The sequence below is a fragment of the Dipodomys merriami genome, unplaced genomic scaffold (assembly GCF_024711535.1).
Source record: "Dipodomys merriami isolate MVZ:Mamm:240054 unplaced genomic scaffold, mDipMer1.0.p SCAF_3, whole genome shotgun sequence".
In the NCBI taxonomy this organism is placed as follows: Eukaryota; Metazoa; Chordata; class Mammalia; order Rodentia; family Heteromyidae; genus Dipodomys; species Dipodomys merriami.
The window spans coordinates 71,835,849-71,849,777 of record NW_027204492.1 but is presented as its reverse complement, the minus strand read 5'-3'; the positions used below and the strand labels follow the sequence as shown (position 1 = coordinate 71,849,777).

The 13,929-nt window shown below is 38.0% G+C and overlaps 1 protein-coding gene across 8 annotated transcripts in view; it reads right to left on the bottom strand.

Annotated features, from left to right (window-relative positions):
• Positions 1-13,929, bottom strand: part of Eda (ectodysplasin A) — a 403,176-nt gene that overhangs the window by 97,552 nt on the left and 291,695 nt on the right. For all 8 annotated transcript variants that reach the window (XM_070040247.1, XM_070040248.1, XM_070040249.1 and 5 more), the window contains exon 2: positions 3,097-3,202. In XM_070040247.1, the coding sequence (XP_069896348.1) occupies positions 3,097-3,202 (106 nt within the window). The remainder of the gene's footprint in view (positions 1-3,096; positions 3,203-13,929) is intronic.

The following is a 13,929-nucleotide window of genomic DNA, read 5'->3' as shown; positions in this document are numbered from 1 at the left end:
AATCATTCCCACTTTTAAAAATGGCTTCCTTCATTGGCACTTAGTCACATTGACAAATGTCAGCTTAAAATTTTTATTTTCAAAATTATATTGAGTGAAGTAAGCCAGGCCCAAAGAAACATAGGTCCCATTGTTTCCCTTATTTGCAATATCTAGTATATGTTTGAGACAAGCAGAAATGGTCAGATAAGTTGATGTTAAGCAAAATGAACCCCACGATAAGGATTCAAATGGTTTTTCTTTCTGGCTATTGTTTCTAACATATTTATAAGATTTTTTTTGTTGCTTTGTATGTCCCTCCCCCCACAGTATAACCCCTGTTTTTACTGTATTTGATGTTGGTATAATTTGTGGAGGGGAAGGGAAAAAACAAATTGTTTAAATAGGGATACAGGTACACCCATCGCAACAATGTACAAGATGTTATGTTTAAAATGAACTTTACAACTTTGGCATGGGGGGGAAAGAGGGGAGTGGGTGGTAGGGAGATATGGAAAGGGATGGGAAGGGGAAACAAAGGAGGAAGCAACAATGCTTGATAAGAAATGTACTCATTGCTTGATAAGAAAAGTACTCATTATCTTGCCCATGTAATTGTAACCCCTCTGTACAGTATTTTTACAATAAAAAATAAAAAAAATTAAATTGTAACCCCTCTCTAGGGTATTTTCACAATAAAAAAAGTTTTATTTTCAGCCATATACTAGTTACTAGAAATAAGGGAAACCATGGGACCTATGTTTCTTTGGGCCCGGCTTACTTCACTTAAAATAATTTTTTCCAAATTTTACCATTTCTTAACAAATGGGGCAATGTCATTCTTTCTGGTGGAGGTATAGACTTCCATTGTGTACATATACCACATTTTCTTGATCCATTCATCTACTGAGGGGCATCTGGGTTGGTTCCAGATCTTAGCTATAGTAAATAATGCTGCAATAAACATAGTTGTGCTGGTAGCTTTAGTATGGCCTTGTTTGTGTTCATTTGGGTAAATGCCCAAAAGTGGGATTGCTGGGTCATAGGGGAGTCTTTTGAGGAACCACCATACTACTTTCCAAAGTGGTTGAACAAGTTTACACTTCCACCAACAATGAAGTAGGGTTCCCTTCTGTCCACATCCCCTCCAGCATCTGTTGTTAGAGTTCTTCATTATAGCCATTCTAACTGGCGTGAGGTGGTATCTCAATGTTGTTTTGATTTGCATTTCTTTTATGGCTAGGGATGTTGAGCATTTCTTCATGTGTTTAGTGGCCATCCTTCTTTCTTTTTCAGAGAAGTTTCTCTATAAGTCTTTAGCCCACTTACTTATTGGGCAGTTGTTTCTTTGAGGATTTGTTGTTGGGGGATTTAATTTTTGGGTTCCAAGTATATTTTAGATGAGACCCTTGTCTGTTGTATGGCTACTGAAGATGTTTTCCCAACCTGTGGGCTTTCTACTAATCTTGCTACCTATGTCCTTTGCCATGCAGAAGCTCTGGAGCTTCATGCAATCTCATTTGTCCAACCTTTCTTTGATTTGTTGTGTTTCTGGGTCTCTATTAAGAAAATGTTGGCCTGTGCCAAGGAGCCCTAGAACTTCTCCTCTTCCTTCCGGTAATGTTGTCAGGGTGTCTCCTTTGACTTCAAGGTCTTTGATCCATTTGGAGTTGATTCTGGTACAGGGTGATATATAAGGATCTAGCTTTATTTTTCTACAGGTGATTAACTAATTTTGCTAGCACCATTTACTGAAGAAGCTATCTTTCTTCCATTCTATTTTTTTAGCTCCCGTATCAAAGATTAGTCTATGGCTGGGACAAGCAGAAAAGCTCAGATAAGATGATGTTAAGTGAAATGAATCCTAAATTGGGACACAAGTGGTTTTTTTCTTCCTTGATATTGTTTCTAAGGTATTTATAAGGTACCATGTGATTGTTTTGTTGCTTTGTATGTCCCTCCCCCAAGGTATAACCCCTGTTTTAACTGTATTTGATGTTGGTATAATTTGGGGAGGAAGGGAAAAAACAAAATGTTTAAATAGGGATACAGTTTGACCCATTGCAACAATGAGATGTACAAGACGATATGTCGAAAAACGAACTTCACAATTTAGGTGTGGGTGAGGGATGTAGTTGAGGAGGTGGGAGGGACAGGATGGGCGGGGAAAAACAAAGTGGTAGGCAACAATGCTAGAAAAGAAATGTACTAATTACCTTGCTCATGTAACTGTAAACCCCTGTACAGTATTTTCAGAATAAAAAACTTATTTAAAAAAGTTTTATTTTCAGTATAAAATGGTATTGCTTTGTAACCCCCTCTAGAAACATTTCATTGGCAGATGTATTCAGATATATGCCATCTTGGAATCCAGATGGCATTGCGGCAGCCCAGAGCTATACATTCTAGAAACTTCTGTGCCAATGGGGTAGCATTCTCTTAATTGACAGACTAATATTAAAACAGAGTGATTCAAAGATCCTGCCCAGGAGCTAATTCAACATTTTATGGTATCCCACAGAATATACTAGTAATTAACTCAAAGCTATTACATCCATAATAGGGATGGTTTTCATTGGTGTGCCACTATTTAGCTGAAGGGGAGTGAACATCACCATTGTATATTATAAATACCAAAGTGAGCCAAATACTGGGTTGAATTCTAGGGTTACAAGAAGGAAAATTAATATTTGCCTTCAAGGAACTTACACACTAGTTCTAGAAACTTGAGTTCAGATTGTGAAAGAGTGGCAGATATCACCATTGACATGATTATCATTGGATTTGACATATAAAAGCCAGATACTGAAAATCTCCAAAGGTAGAACTAAATCCATAGAAAATATTCAGGGTCTATAGAAGAGAGTTAGTCTTTATGGAAGGTGACTTTGAGAGTCACAAATGATGTCATAGCCTTCAAAAATACTAAGAAAGAACTGAAGCTATGTGGAGTAGGAAGTAGGAGGATGCTTGCTGAATTGATTCTATATCAAAAGACCGATTGAGGCTGGAGAAATCTTACATGACCTTGAACCTCTGAATAATATATGAGATGATAAAGTGTATTTGTTATTAAAAAAACTCAAAAGTGATAAAGGATCATTTGGTTAGACTTACCATCTGTACCTTCACTGCTTTTGCTTCTTTTATTGCGGCGAACACGCCTATTTTCCTCTTCAGAGTATGACTTTTCATCAGGGAAGAAGAAATTCATCAGGGCCATCTGTAAAAATAATAATAAAATGAGTCCAAGTTTGACCACAGTTAGCTATAAGCCAATGCTTACAGAACAAACTAGCTTTCAACAGATGGTCTACCTTTTTCTTAATTTCAAGAAGTTTAGAGCCTGAGCCCATGTTCCCCTCAGTGTACAAATGCTTCTATTACATTTTTCCCCTGTGCCAGTACTGGGGCTGGAACTCAGAGAAGGGGCACTGTCCTTACCTCTTTCACTAATGGCTACTGCTCTACTATGTGAGCTTCTTGCTTTTGGTGGTTAAGTGGAGATAAGACTCATAGACGATAGAACTTTGGTCCTCAGGTCTCAGCCTCAATTAGCTAGGATTATAGGTGTGAGCCACTGACACCTGACTAGATGCTTTTATTACTTATATCACTACTATGCCAAGCATATAAGCACAGAATTTTGGTTAATCACTGTGTCCTCTCTCTCTTCTTCCATAGTATCTAATGAAAAATATATCAGGTCACATTTACCCATAAAATTCTGGGGTTCATTCTTAAATGAACTAGAGGAAGCAATCCAAAATTTTATATGGAACAATAAAAGACCCCAAATAGCAAAAACAATCCTTAGCAGAAAGAACAGTACTGGAGGAATATCAATATCAAATTTCAAACTCTACTACAATCCCCCAACAACAAATTCTCAAAGAAACAACTGCCCAATAAATAGTGGGCTAAAGACTTAAAGAGAAACTTCTCTGAAGAGGAAAGAAGGATGGCCAGTAGACACATGAAGAAATGCTCAACCTCCCTAGCCATAAAAGAAATGCAAATCAAAACAACATTGAGATACCACCTCACCCCGGTTAGAATGGCTATAACCAAGAACTCTAATAGCAACAGATGCTGGAGGGGATATGGACAGAAGGGAACCCTACTTCATTGTTGGTGGGAGTGTAAACTTGTTCAACTACTTTGGAAAGCAGTATGGTGGTTCCTCAAAAGACTCCACATAGACCTCCCCTATGACCCAGCAATCCCACTTTTGGGCATTTACCTAAATGATCACAAACAAGACCATACTAAAGCTACCAGCACAACTATGTTTATTGCAGCATTACTTACCATAGCTAAGAACTGGAACCAACCCAGATGCCCCTCAGTAGATGAATGGATCAAGAAAATGTGGTATATATACACAATGGAATTCTATGCCTCCATCAGAAAGAATGACATTGCCCCATTTGTTAGGAAATGGAAAGACTTGGAAAAAATTATTTTAAGTGAAGTAAGCCCAAAGAAACATAGGTTCCATGGTTTCTCTTATTTGCAGTAACTAGTATACGTCTAGGACATACAGAAAAGGTAAAATTAAACTATGTACATATGACCATATAAGATGATGCTAAGTGAAATGAACCCCAAGATAGGGACACACGAGTTTTTATCTTTCTTGCTGTTCTTTTTTAATGTACTTATAATGTACTATGTGATTTTTTTTGTTTCTTTTGTATGTTCTTCCCCCATGGTATAACCCCTGTTGTCACTGTATTTGATTCTGGTACCCTGCATCTTGTATACACATTTTTCTAATTTGGGAAGGGGAAGGGAAATAACAAAATGCTGCAACAAGGACACATATTGACCAATTGTATCAATGAGATGTACAAGACACTATGTTGAAAACAAACTTTACAACTTTGGGGGAGAGGGAGGACTTGGGGAGGTGAGGAGGGAAGGGATGGTGGGGAAAAACAAAGGAGTAGGTTACAATGCTCGATAGGAAATGTACTCATTACCTTACTCATGTAACTGTAAACCCTCTGTACAGTATCTTTACAATAAAAAATATATATTAAAAAAGACTACACATAGATCCCCCTATGACCCAGCAATCCCATTTCTGAGCATTTATCCAAATGACCACAAACAATGCCACACTAAAGCTACCATCACAGCTATGTTTATCGCAGCATTATTTACCATACCTAAGATATGGAAGAAACCCAGATTCCCCTCAGTAGATGAATGAAGAAAATGTGATTCACACACACACACACACACACACACACACATACACACACACACACACACACACACACACACACACACACACAGGAATTCTATGCTTCCATTAGAAAGAATGACACTGCCCCATTTGTAAGGAAATGGGAAGACTTGGAAAAAAATCATGCTAAGTAAAGTAAGCCCGACTCAAAGAAACATAGGTCCCATGGTTTCCCTTATATGTAATAATTAGTATACAGCTAGGATAATCTTAGCAGATGGGCGGAATACCTCAATAGCTATGTACATATGATGATGCTAAGCAAAATGAACTACAAGACATGGACACAAGAGGTTTTGCTTTGTTATTATTCTCAATACACTATGTGTTTTTTTCTTTTTGTGTTTTATCCCTTATGGTGTATCCTTTGTTGTCCCTGTATTCAATTTTGGTACTCTGGGTATTGTATATATGTTTATCTGAACTAGGGAAGGGAAGGGGAACAACAAAATGGTGAGACAAAGGACAAAGTGGTTGAACCTATGTAACAGCAATAACCACAAGGCAATATGTTGGATATGATCCTTATAACTTAGGGGGGTATTGGAGGGGCAAAGAAGGAGAAAAATGAGGGGGGGTGTAACAAGTTGGACAAGAAATGTAATCACTACCTTACTTATGTAACTGTAACCCCTCTGTACATCACCTTGACAATAAAATTTTAAAAATTCTGGGGTTCAGAGGGACCCAGTCACAATTTTCTTATTTCCATTTACACTGACAAATGTCAGCTTAAAAATCTCATTTTCATCTTTGTAAAATCATACTGCTTTTTGACCCCTCCAGACACATTTCATTGGCAGATATTGCCAGACACATGCTGTGTTTGATGCCTACTCAGAACTAGCCTTGTGTTTGTTAGTCCCACTTGAACTTCATTATTATACAGTTCTGATTTTACCCCATTCCTGTTTATGCTGTACTTTGGTTGTTTCTATAGTGCTGATCATCCAACATGTGTATGGATTCTCTTGGGGAAGTTAGTCATGACAAAGAACAAAATTATTCTCTCCCTTTCCTAGTCTCTTGAAGCACCAATGGTCTATAAGACTCAATTTGGTCCACTGAAAAATATTCCATATTTTGTCCAATGGTTTTAAAAGAAAAAATTAAGCTTGCTCATCCTCAAAAACTAAATGGGCATATGATAATATATTTGAATAAAATGAAGCTGAAAAATTGAAAGTCAGATGTTGACAGTTGATTATCTTATGTATTATAGGCATCCCTCATAATAATACAATATTTCATATGTGAATGGGTTTGGTTCATGAACAGTAATCATAGCTTAAATATATACCGTTGAATTGAATCAAGATGTTTCAGCATGAGTGTGGTAAAAAGATGTGCATCAGCCAGGTGCTGCTGACTTATGTCTATAATCCTAGCTACACAGGAGTCTGAGATATGATGATAGAGTTTTAAAGCCAGACATTTTGAGAGATTCCATCTCCCATTTCAAAACGCCAGAAAGTAAGAGCTGTGGCTCAAGTGGTGGACTATCAGTCTTGAGTGAAAAAGCTAAGAAATTGTGCCCAGGCCTTGAGTTCAAGCTCCAATACTAGCACAAAAAATGCGTGATGCGACTCATTAAAATGCACAAAATAGCAAGTTAATAAGTGAGTATAGTCATAAACTCTAACTTATCAATAGTTTTGCATTGCAAAACCTCTTTAGGCTAAACCAAAAGAATTTGCCATTTTGTTAGTCCAGCAATGTTAGATATCAGCAATTTCTCATGGTCGAACTAAGTAGTATTTTGGAATTATTTGATTGGAATGTAAGATGTATTTTCCCATAGAAGCATAAAGTCTGGCTAGGTATACAGAAAGCTACTTAACCCACAATATGTACTAGTAACAGGATAAAAACAAACTGCTATTTACAATAAATTTTTCACACCCGTGGTGGTAGTGTATGACTGTAATATCAGCGACTAGAAGGTTGAGGCAGGATGATAGCAAGTACAAAGCCAGCTTGTGCTACAATAACAACCAAGAACCGGGCTGGGAATGTGGCTTAGTTGTAGAGTGCTTGCCTAGCATGCATGGAGCCCTGGGTTCAATTCCTTAGTACCATATAAACAGAAAAGGCAGGAAGTAGTGCTGTGGCTCAAGTGGTAGAGTGTTAGCCTTGAGCAAAAGAAGCTTAGGGACAGTGCCCAGGCCCTGAGTTCAAGCCCTAGGACTGGCAAAAAAAAACCCAAAACAAACAAAGAAATCCTTTTGTGTTGGGAATGTGGATTAGTGGTAGAATGCTTCCCTAGCATGCATGAAACCCAGGGCTGGATTCCTCAGTACCACATAAACAGAAAAAAGCCAGAAGTGGCACTGTGGCTCAAGTTGTAGAGCACTAGGCTTGAGCACAGAGCCACAGCACTGAATTCAAGCCCCAGGGCCGGCAGAAAAAAAAGGAAGCTGTTTCAAACACCAGGTTCCCTGCACAACTATCCCCAATCCCAATTATTTTGATTTTGTAAGTCATTCTGGATAGAAGAATTTTCTTAATAACTTTGAATGCTAAATTTTATTTTGTCTATTTTAGCTAGAAATTAGTCAACTTAGAACCTACTGGATATTTGAGACTATTTGTCTGTGCATTTAAATGATTCCAGTGTATAAATTTTTTGTGCTGGTACTGGGGCTTGAACTCAGAACCTGGGTGCTCTTCCTTAACATTATTGCTCAAGGCTGATTACCACTTTAGTCACAACTTACAGCTTTGTTTTGATGGTTAGTTTGAGATTCACAGACCTTCTTGCTCATGCTGGCTTTGAACTGCCATCCTAAGATCTCAGCTTCCTGTGTAGCTAGGATTACAGGAATGTGCCAACAGTAACTGGCTGAGAGGATTTTTTTGTTATTTTGCTTTTTGTTTTTGTTTTTCCTCTTTGTCACTGTTTGATTGATGTACTTTCTATCTTGTATGTAAGTTTATCTGTTTGGGGGAGGTAGAGAGAGTACAGAAATGGTGGACAAAGGGAGAACAAATGCAGCAGTGATACTGCTAGACACTGTTGAAAATAAACTTTACAACTTGTAGGGGCAGAGAGGGAAAAAGATGGGAGAAAAATAGGGGAGAGGTGACACTGTTCAAAAGGAAATGCACTTATTACCTGACCTATGTAACTGCAACTCCTCTGTATACCACCTTTATAATATAAATAAGTGAATGTATGTATGAATGAATGAATAAAACAATTACATTACACAGTAATACTTGCTTTGCTGGAGAAGAACTTAAGATTCTCTGGGGGCCAAAGGTTAAACACCTAGTATAGACTGGGAATAGATGAGGCTTCTTGGAGAAGGTGAAACCTAAAAGATGTCAAGGATTTGGTGTTAAAGGAGAAATAGTTAAGGAATTCTAGAAGCAGGGAGAACTGTGCTCAAAGGCAAAGGAGGGATTGTTAGGTTTTTGTCACTACAACTATCTTTGAGTAAGTGCTAGGAACATGGAGAGGCAAAGTGAGAAATGGGCCAAGAGGTGATAAATTTTTTAGAGAAGTAGATTATGTTAAGGAATTTACAGTTGATCCTACCCAAAGGGCTCCTCATAAAGAATTTTCCCCTTTCTAAATTTTGGACCATATGAAACTTTGATGTAATTTACCTATAATAAAGAGTAAAACTTTTAAGCATAAAATTTGAAGATATTTGACATCCTTGTTACTGCCACCCAAATCAAGATACAGAACATTTCTATCACTCCACAATCCTACCCTCTGTGGCAAGTCAACTAGTACTCTGATTCAATCATTATAACTTAGCTTTTCTCATTCATTAGAATCATATAGTAAGATTTTCATTTACATGAATAAATATGATTTTTATTCAGTAAATCTGTGAGGTTCATCCATGTTGCTCCCTTTATCATTAATCCATTCCTTTTCAGTGCTCAGTAATATACCACGTGGCTCTATTGTGGTTTTTTTTTATTGCATTCATCTATTGATGCTCATTTGAGTTATTTCCTGTTTGGGACTATTATGAATAAAGCTACTATGAACGATCATGTATAAGTCTTGTTTATTTTTATGGGAGATACTTTGGAATGGGACCTCTGGGTTATATTTATGTGAAAATTATTTGGTGAAAAGAAGTGTCTGGTTTTTACTTTTTGTTTTCATTTTCTTTCTTTTCTATTTTTCTGAGTCAGGGTCTTGTGATGTAGCCCATGCTGGAATTGAGCTCATGATCCTCCCATCTCAGCCTCTTGAATATTGAGATTAAAAGCATGTGCCACCATGCCACACTATTTTCCTGGGTGAGTATACCACTTTATATGCCCACTAGCAATGTACAAGAACCCCAGGGTTCTGCATCTTCACCAACATTCGGTATTGTCAGTATTTTTAATTTTAGCCACTCTGGTGGATGTGAAGTATTGTGGTTGTTTTTTGAGTTCTTAAAGTTCTTTTTAATCTTATCTTGCTGTCAACTACCAGATTCACTTTACCTAGTTGTAACACCTTTTTTTGGTGCCTTCAAATTTGTTGCTTATCATCTGCTAGAAGCTTGACATCTACTTAAAACAAATAGGCTTATGCACAAACAGAATAAACAAATAGTTTATTCTGAGTGTGGTTTTTAAATGACTTTTCCAGTAAGATGCATATTGTCTGGTGGCTTAGAGGCCATTTGTTTACTGCTTGATTTCTGGCTGTGTAATTTGGACAAACTTGTAACATAACGGAGTTCTGCATGAGTAGGTTGTTATAATATGTGGCTTTTCTAGGGAGAATCTGTCCCCCTAAATCTGTCCCAACTAAAACCTCAGAGTTTCTTCTGTATTTTTTGGGCCCCCTCAGGAGCACAGCTCCTGCGGGAATCTGGCAGAGGTACTTGCACCTTTGTATGGCCTAGTGGTAACAGTAAAAGAAATTGATCACATATGAACTGTTCCAAAGTGTCTGACACCAGCTTGTATGAACTTGAGCTCTCAGAACAAGAGTACTGAGGGAGACAGAAACTTCTGCAGACAGCAGAAACAACTCTAATTTCCACAGGTAGGAGGACGAGCTCAATGTCCCTCAAGAGCAGTCAATGAGAACAGGATATTCATAAGTCAAGTATTCATTAGAAGGGGGACTGCATGTGTATGAAAATGCTCTGAGCAGTTTCTATTCTCTCAATTTAAAAACAATCTAGAAGAAAACATCAAGCGCTGCTCTAAATGGAATAGATTCCCTAATCATAGTGCTATTATTTGAGTGTAAATTAGAGGTTGTAGGGAAAACTCTCCTCTGTATATAGTATAATAGGTAAAGACAAAAATCAGCAGCTTCTCTTATGAAAAGTCTGAATTCTAGCTTTAGTTTTTGCATTCATTAGCATGGCCTCCAGAGGCAAGTTGCAGAATATGAACAAAAGTCTTCTCGTTCAGAATATTGCTTTCCCATTGTACAAGGGAGGAGGAATCAGGAATGTTGGCCACAGTCAGGCATTTTGCTCAAGGGAAAAAATATCTAATTCTTTACACTTTATTAAGTGATTACACCCTTGTTTCCTATGGTAAAATTACATGGTAAACAGCACCTGCAGATTACAGGGATCTCAGATGGAAACAATTTGTTAACAGTGAGACATGAGGGATATATCCATTATTGCTAGTGACTCTCCAGATATTACTATGAACATTTTTTCTAATATCTAAACCCACAAAATTATTGGGTACTTTTTATACAGGACACAGAATGAATTTAATTCATTTTTCTACTTCATTGCTAGTGTATTTGATTATACTAGATGATTCATAGGAAATGACTCACAAGTCACTTGAGAGAAGAAGCCTGCCTTATCCATTTTTGTATACCTACTGCCTAGCTTTGGCCCAACACACAGTAGGCCTCTAATTAATATTTGTCTGTTGAAAAATTGAACGTAGTCCATTTGTTGTGGTATAACAAAGCATATGAGATTTGAAAATTTATAAAGCAGAGAACTTTATTTTCTCTCAGTTGTAGAAGCTGGGATGTGCAAAATGTCTTGCGTGTATACTCAATTGCCTGGTGAGAGCTACTACTATTTCACTTCAAGATGGTGCCTTGTTACAGCATCCTCCAAGGGAAAGGAATGTTGTGTCCTCACTTAGTGGAAGATATAAGAACAAGACAACTGAAGGCTACATAAATTCTTTTTTGACACAGCCTTAATCCCACTCATGAGGGAGAAGCTTTTGTGGCCTGATTGCCTCATTTGTATATATATATGTGTGTGAGTATGTGCGTGTGCACATGCATGTATGCACTAGGGCTTGAGCTCAGGACCTAGGCACTGTTCCATAGCTTTTTCTTTCAAGGTTAGTGATCTACTACTTGAGCCACATCTCCATTTCCAGCTTTTTGCTTGCTAACTAAAGATAAGAGTTCCTTCCCAGGCTGGCTTTCAACATCAATCCTCAGATCCTAGCCTCCTATGTGGCTAGGATTATACATGTGAGCAACTGGTGTCCAATTCAATTTTTAAAAAAAATTTATTGTCAAGGTGATGAGCAGAATGATTAGAATTACATACGTAATGTAGTGAGTACATTTCTTCTTCTTTTTTTTGGGTCCGGTCGTGGGGCCTGAACTCTGGGCCTAGGCGCTGTCCCTCAGCTCCTCAGCTCAAGGCTAGAGCTCTACCACTTGAGCCACAGCGCCACTTCTGGCTTTTTTCTTTTTGCTTATGTGGTGCTGAGGAATCGAACCCAGGGCCTCATGCATGCAAGGCAAGGGCTCTACTACTGAGCAATCTTCCCAGTTCCCAGTGAGTACATTTCTTATCCAACTTGTTATCCCCTCCCTAATTTTTCTCCCACTTTCCTCCCCCCTCAACTTATACAGTTCATTTCCAACATGTAGAGTAACACTGTTGCATTGGCTCACCCTTTGTCTTACCATTTTGTTGCAGATGAGCAGAATAGCTCAATAGCTATGTACATATGACCATATAAGATGATGGTAAGCTAAATGAACTCCAAGATATAGAAACAAGAGGTTTTGCTTTGTTGATAATATTTTGTGATGTACTATGTGATTTCTTCTCCCCCACCCCCATGGTTTATCCCCTGTTGTCGCTGTACTTGATTTTGGTACCTTGGGTATTGTATATACGTTTATCTGAATTAGGGAAGGGAAAGGGAACAATAAAATGGTGAAACAAGGACAAAGGGTGAATCGTGTTCTTTTTAAATGTTTTCCTCTTAATGTTCTTGACTAAATAATGTTTTTTTTCTCATTTTAACCACTGCCATTACTACCGCCATCGACAACCACTTGGTTCTTTCAAATAAATCAAAATCACTTTTCCTCTGATATATTTAGCATATTCTAGTAATTCCACCACAGCAAGATATGAGTATTGTTTGATGAATGTATCATGGATATAAAATAAATGCAAAAGATGGCTCTGAATACTTGTGATCACTTGTGGTGACATGCTTGCAATACCAGCTATGCCAGATGGGAGGACCATGGTTTGAGGCAACCAAGGGCAAATCAGCTAGTGAGACCCTCTCTCATAAAAAGCCAGATGAGGGGGAGGCAGGGAAGGGAAGTGAAGGGTAAACAAAGGAGGAGGCTGCAATGCTTGGTAAGAAATGTATGCATTATTCTGCCCATGTAATTGTAGCCCCTCTGTACAGTATGTTCTCAAATAAAATAAAATACAATTTAAAAAAAAAAAAAAAAAAAAAGCCAGATGAGTTAGTAAACAGTTGTAATACCAACTAAGCAGAAGGGCATTTAAGTCCAGCTGGAGGCAAAACACAAAAATAACAACAGAAAAGTGAGACCCCATCTGAGAACTAAACTACAGCAAAAGGGGCTAGAGGTGTGGCTGAAATGATAGAGTACTAGCCTAGCCAGTACAAGACTCTGAGTTCAAATGCTAGTACTGCCAAAATAAAAGGAATCCTTAATATAACATGTGTTGATAATCAATAAAACATCTGACGAAGGCCATTCAGGGTGTTATCTTCAGAACAAACACAGATTGGTGGTCATAGAATGGAATTTATGAACTAGGCAACATGTTTAGCATACATGGACAAACAAGAATGCAAATGATAATGCGTTTCTTTGTAGTGCGAGGACCACACTACATAACAGGAGATAGTAGGGTTTCCAGCATACTATGTACTGGTTGCTGAACAGAATGTGCCAGTTCCTGGGAGCAAGGGAATGAGAACATTCAACATTGATCACAGCATCCCATGGGAGCTGCCACTGGCAAAGTACTGGTGGAGGTAGCTGCAGTCAGTCCAAATACTAAATGAAATTTGGGACCTTTAACATCTCTGATGAAGTGCTAGGGTTTGCCATCTCTGTTGTAGCTAGGTTGGAAGCTGATTGGAATGATGAAATAAAGCTAAATATAGAACCTTAACATACTTAACATTTTTCATCACATATACAGCTGAAAGCAGTCACTGCAAACCTGTGTTTTTGTTTGTTCATTTTTTTAACAAAAAACAAGTGATTGTAAAGAAGAAGAAAGAAGAGTATGTTTTGGGGAGATTTCTATAGTGTGGCTTCATGTAACAATAAACTCCAGACAAGTTCAGCCTTTCGCTTTTCTCTCTTACAGGCACACACTACTGCACCCAGCCATTTTGTTTCACTCCTACAGCTGGAATAACAGGTATATGCCATTGCATCCTGCCATTGGTTAAGATTGAGTCCTGCAAACTTTGTTTTGTCTGAGATGAGCCCC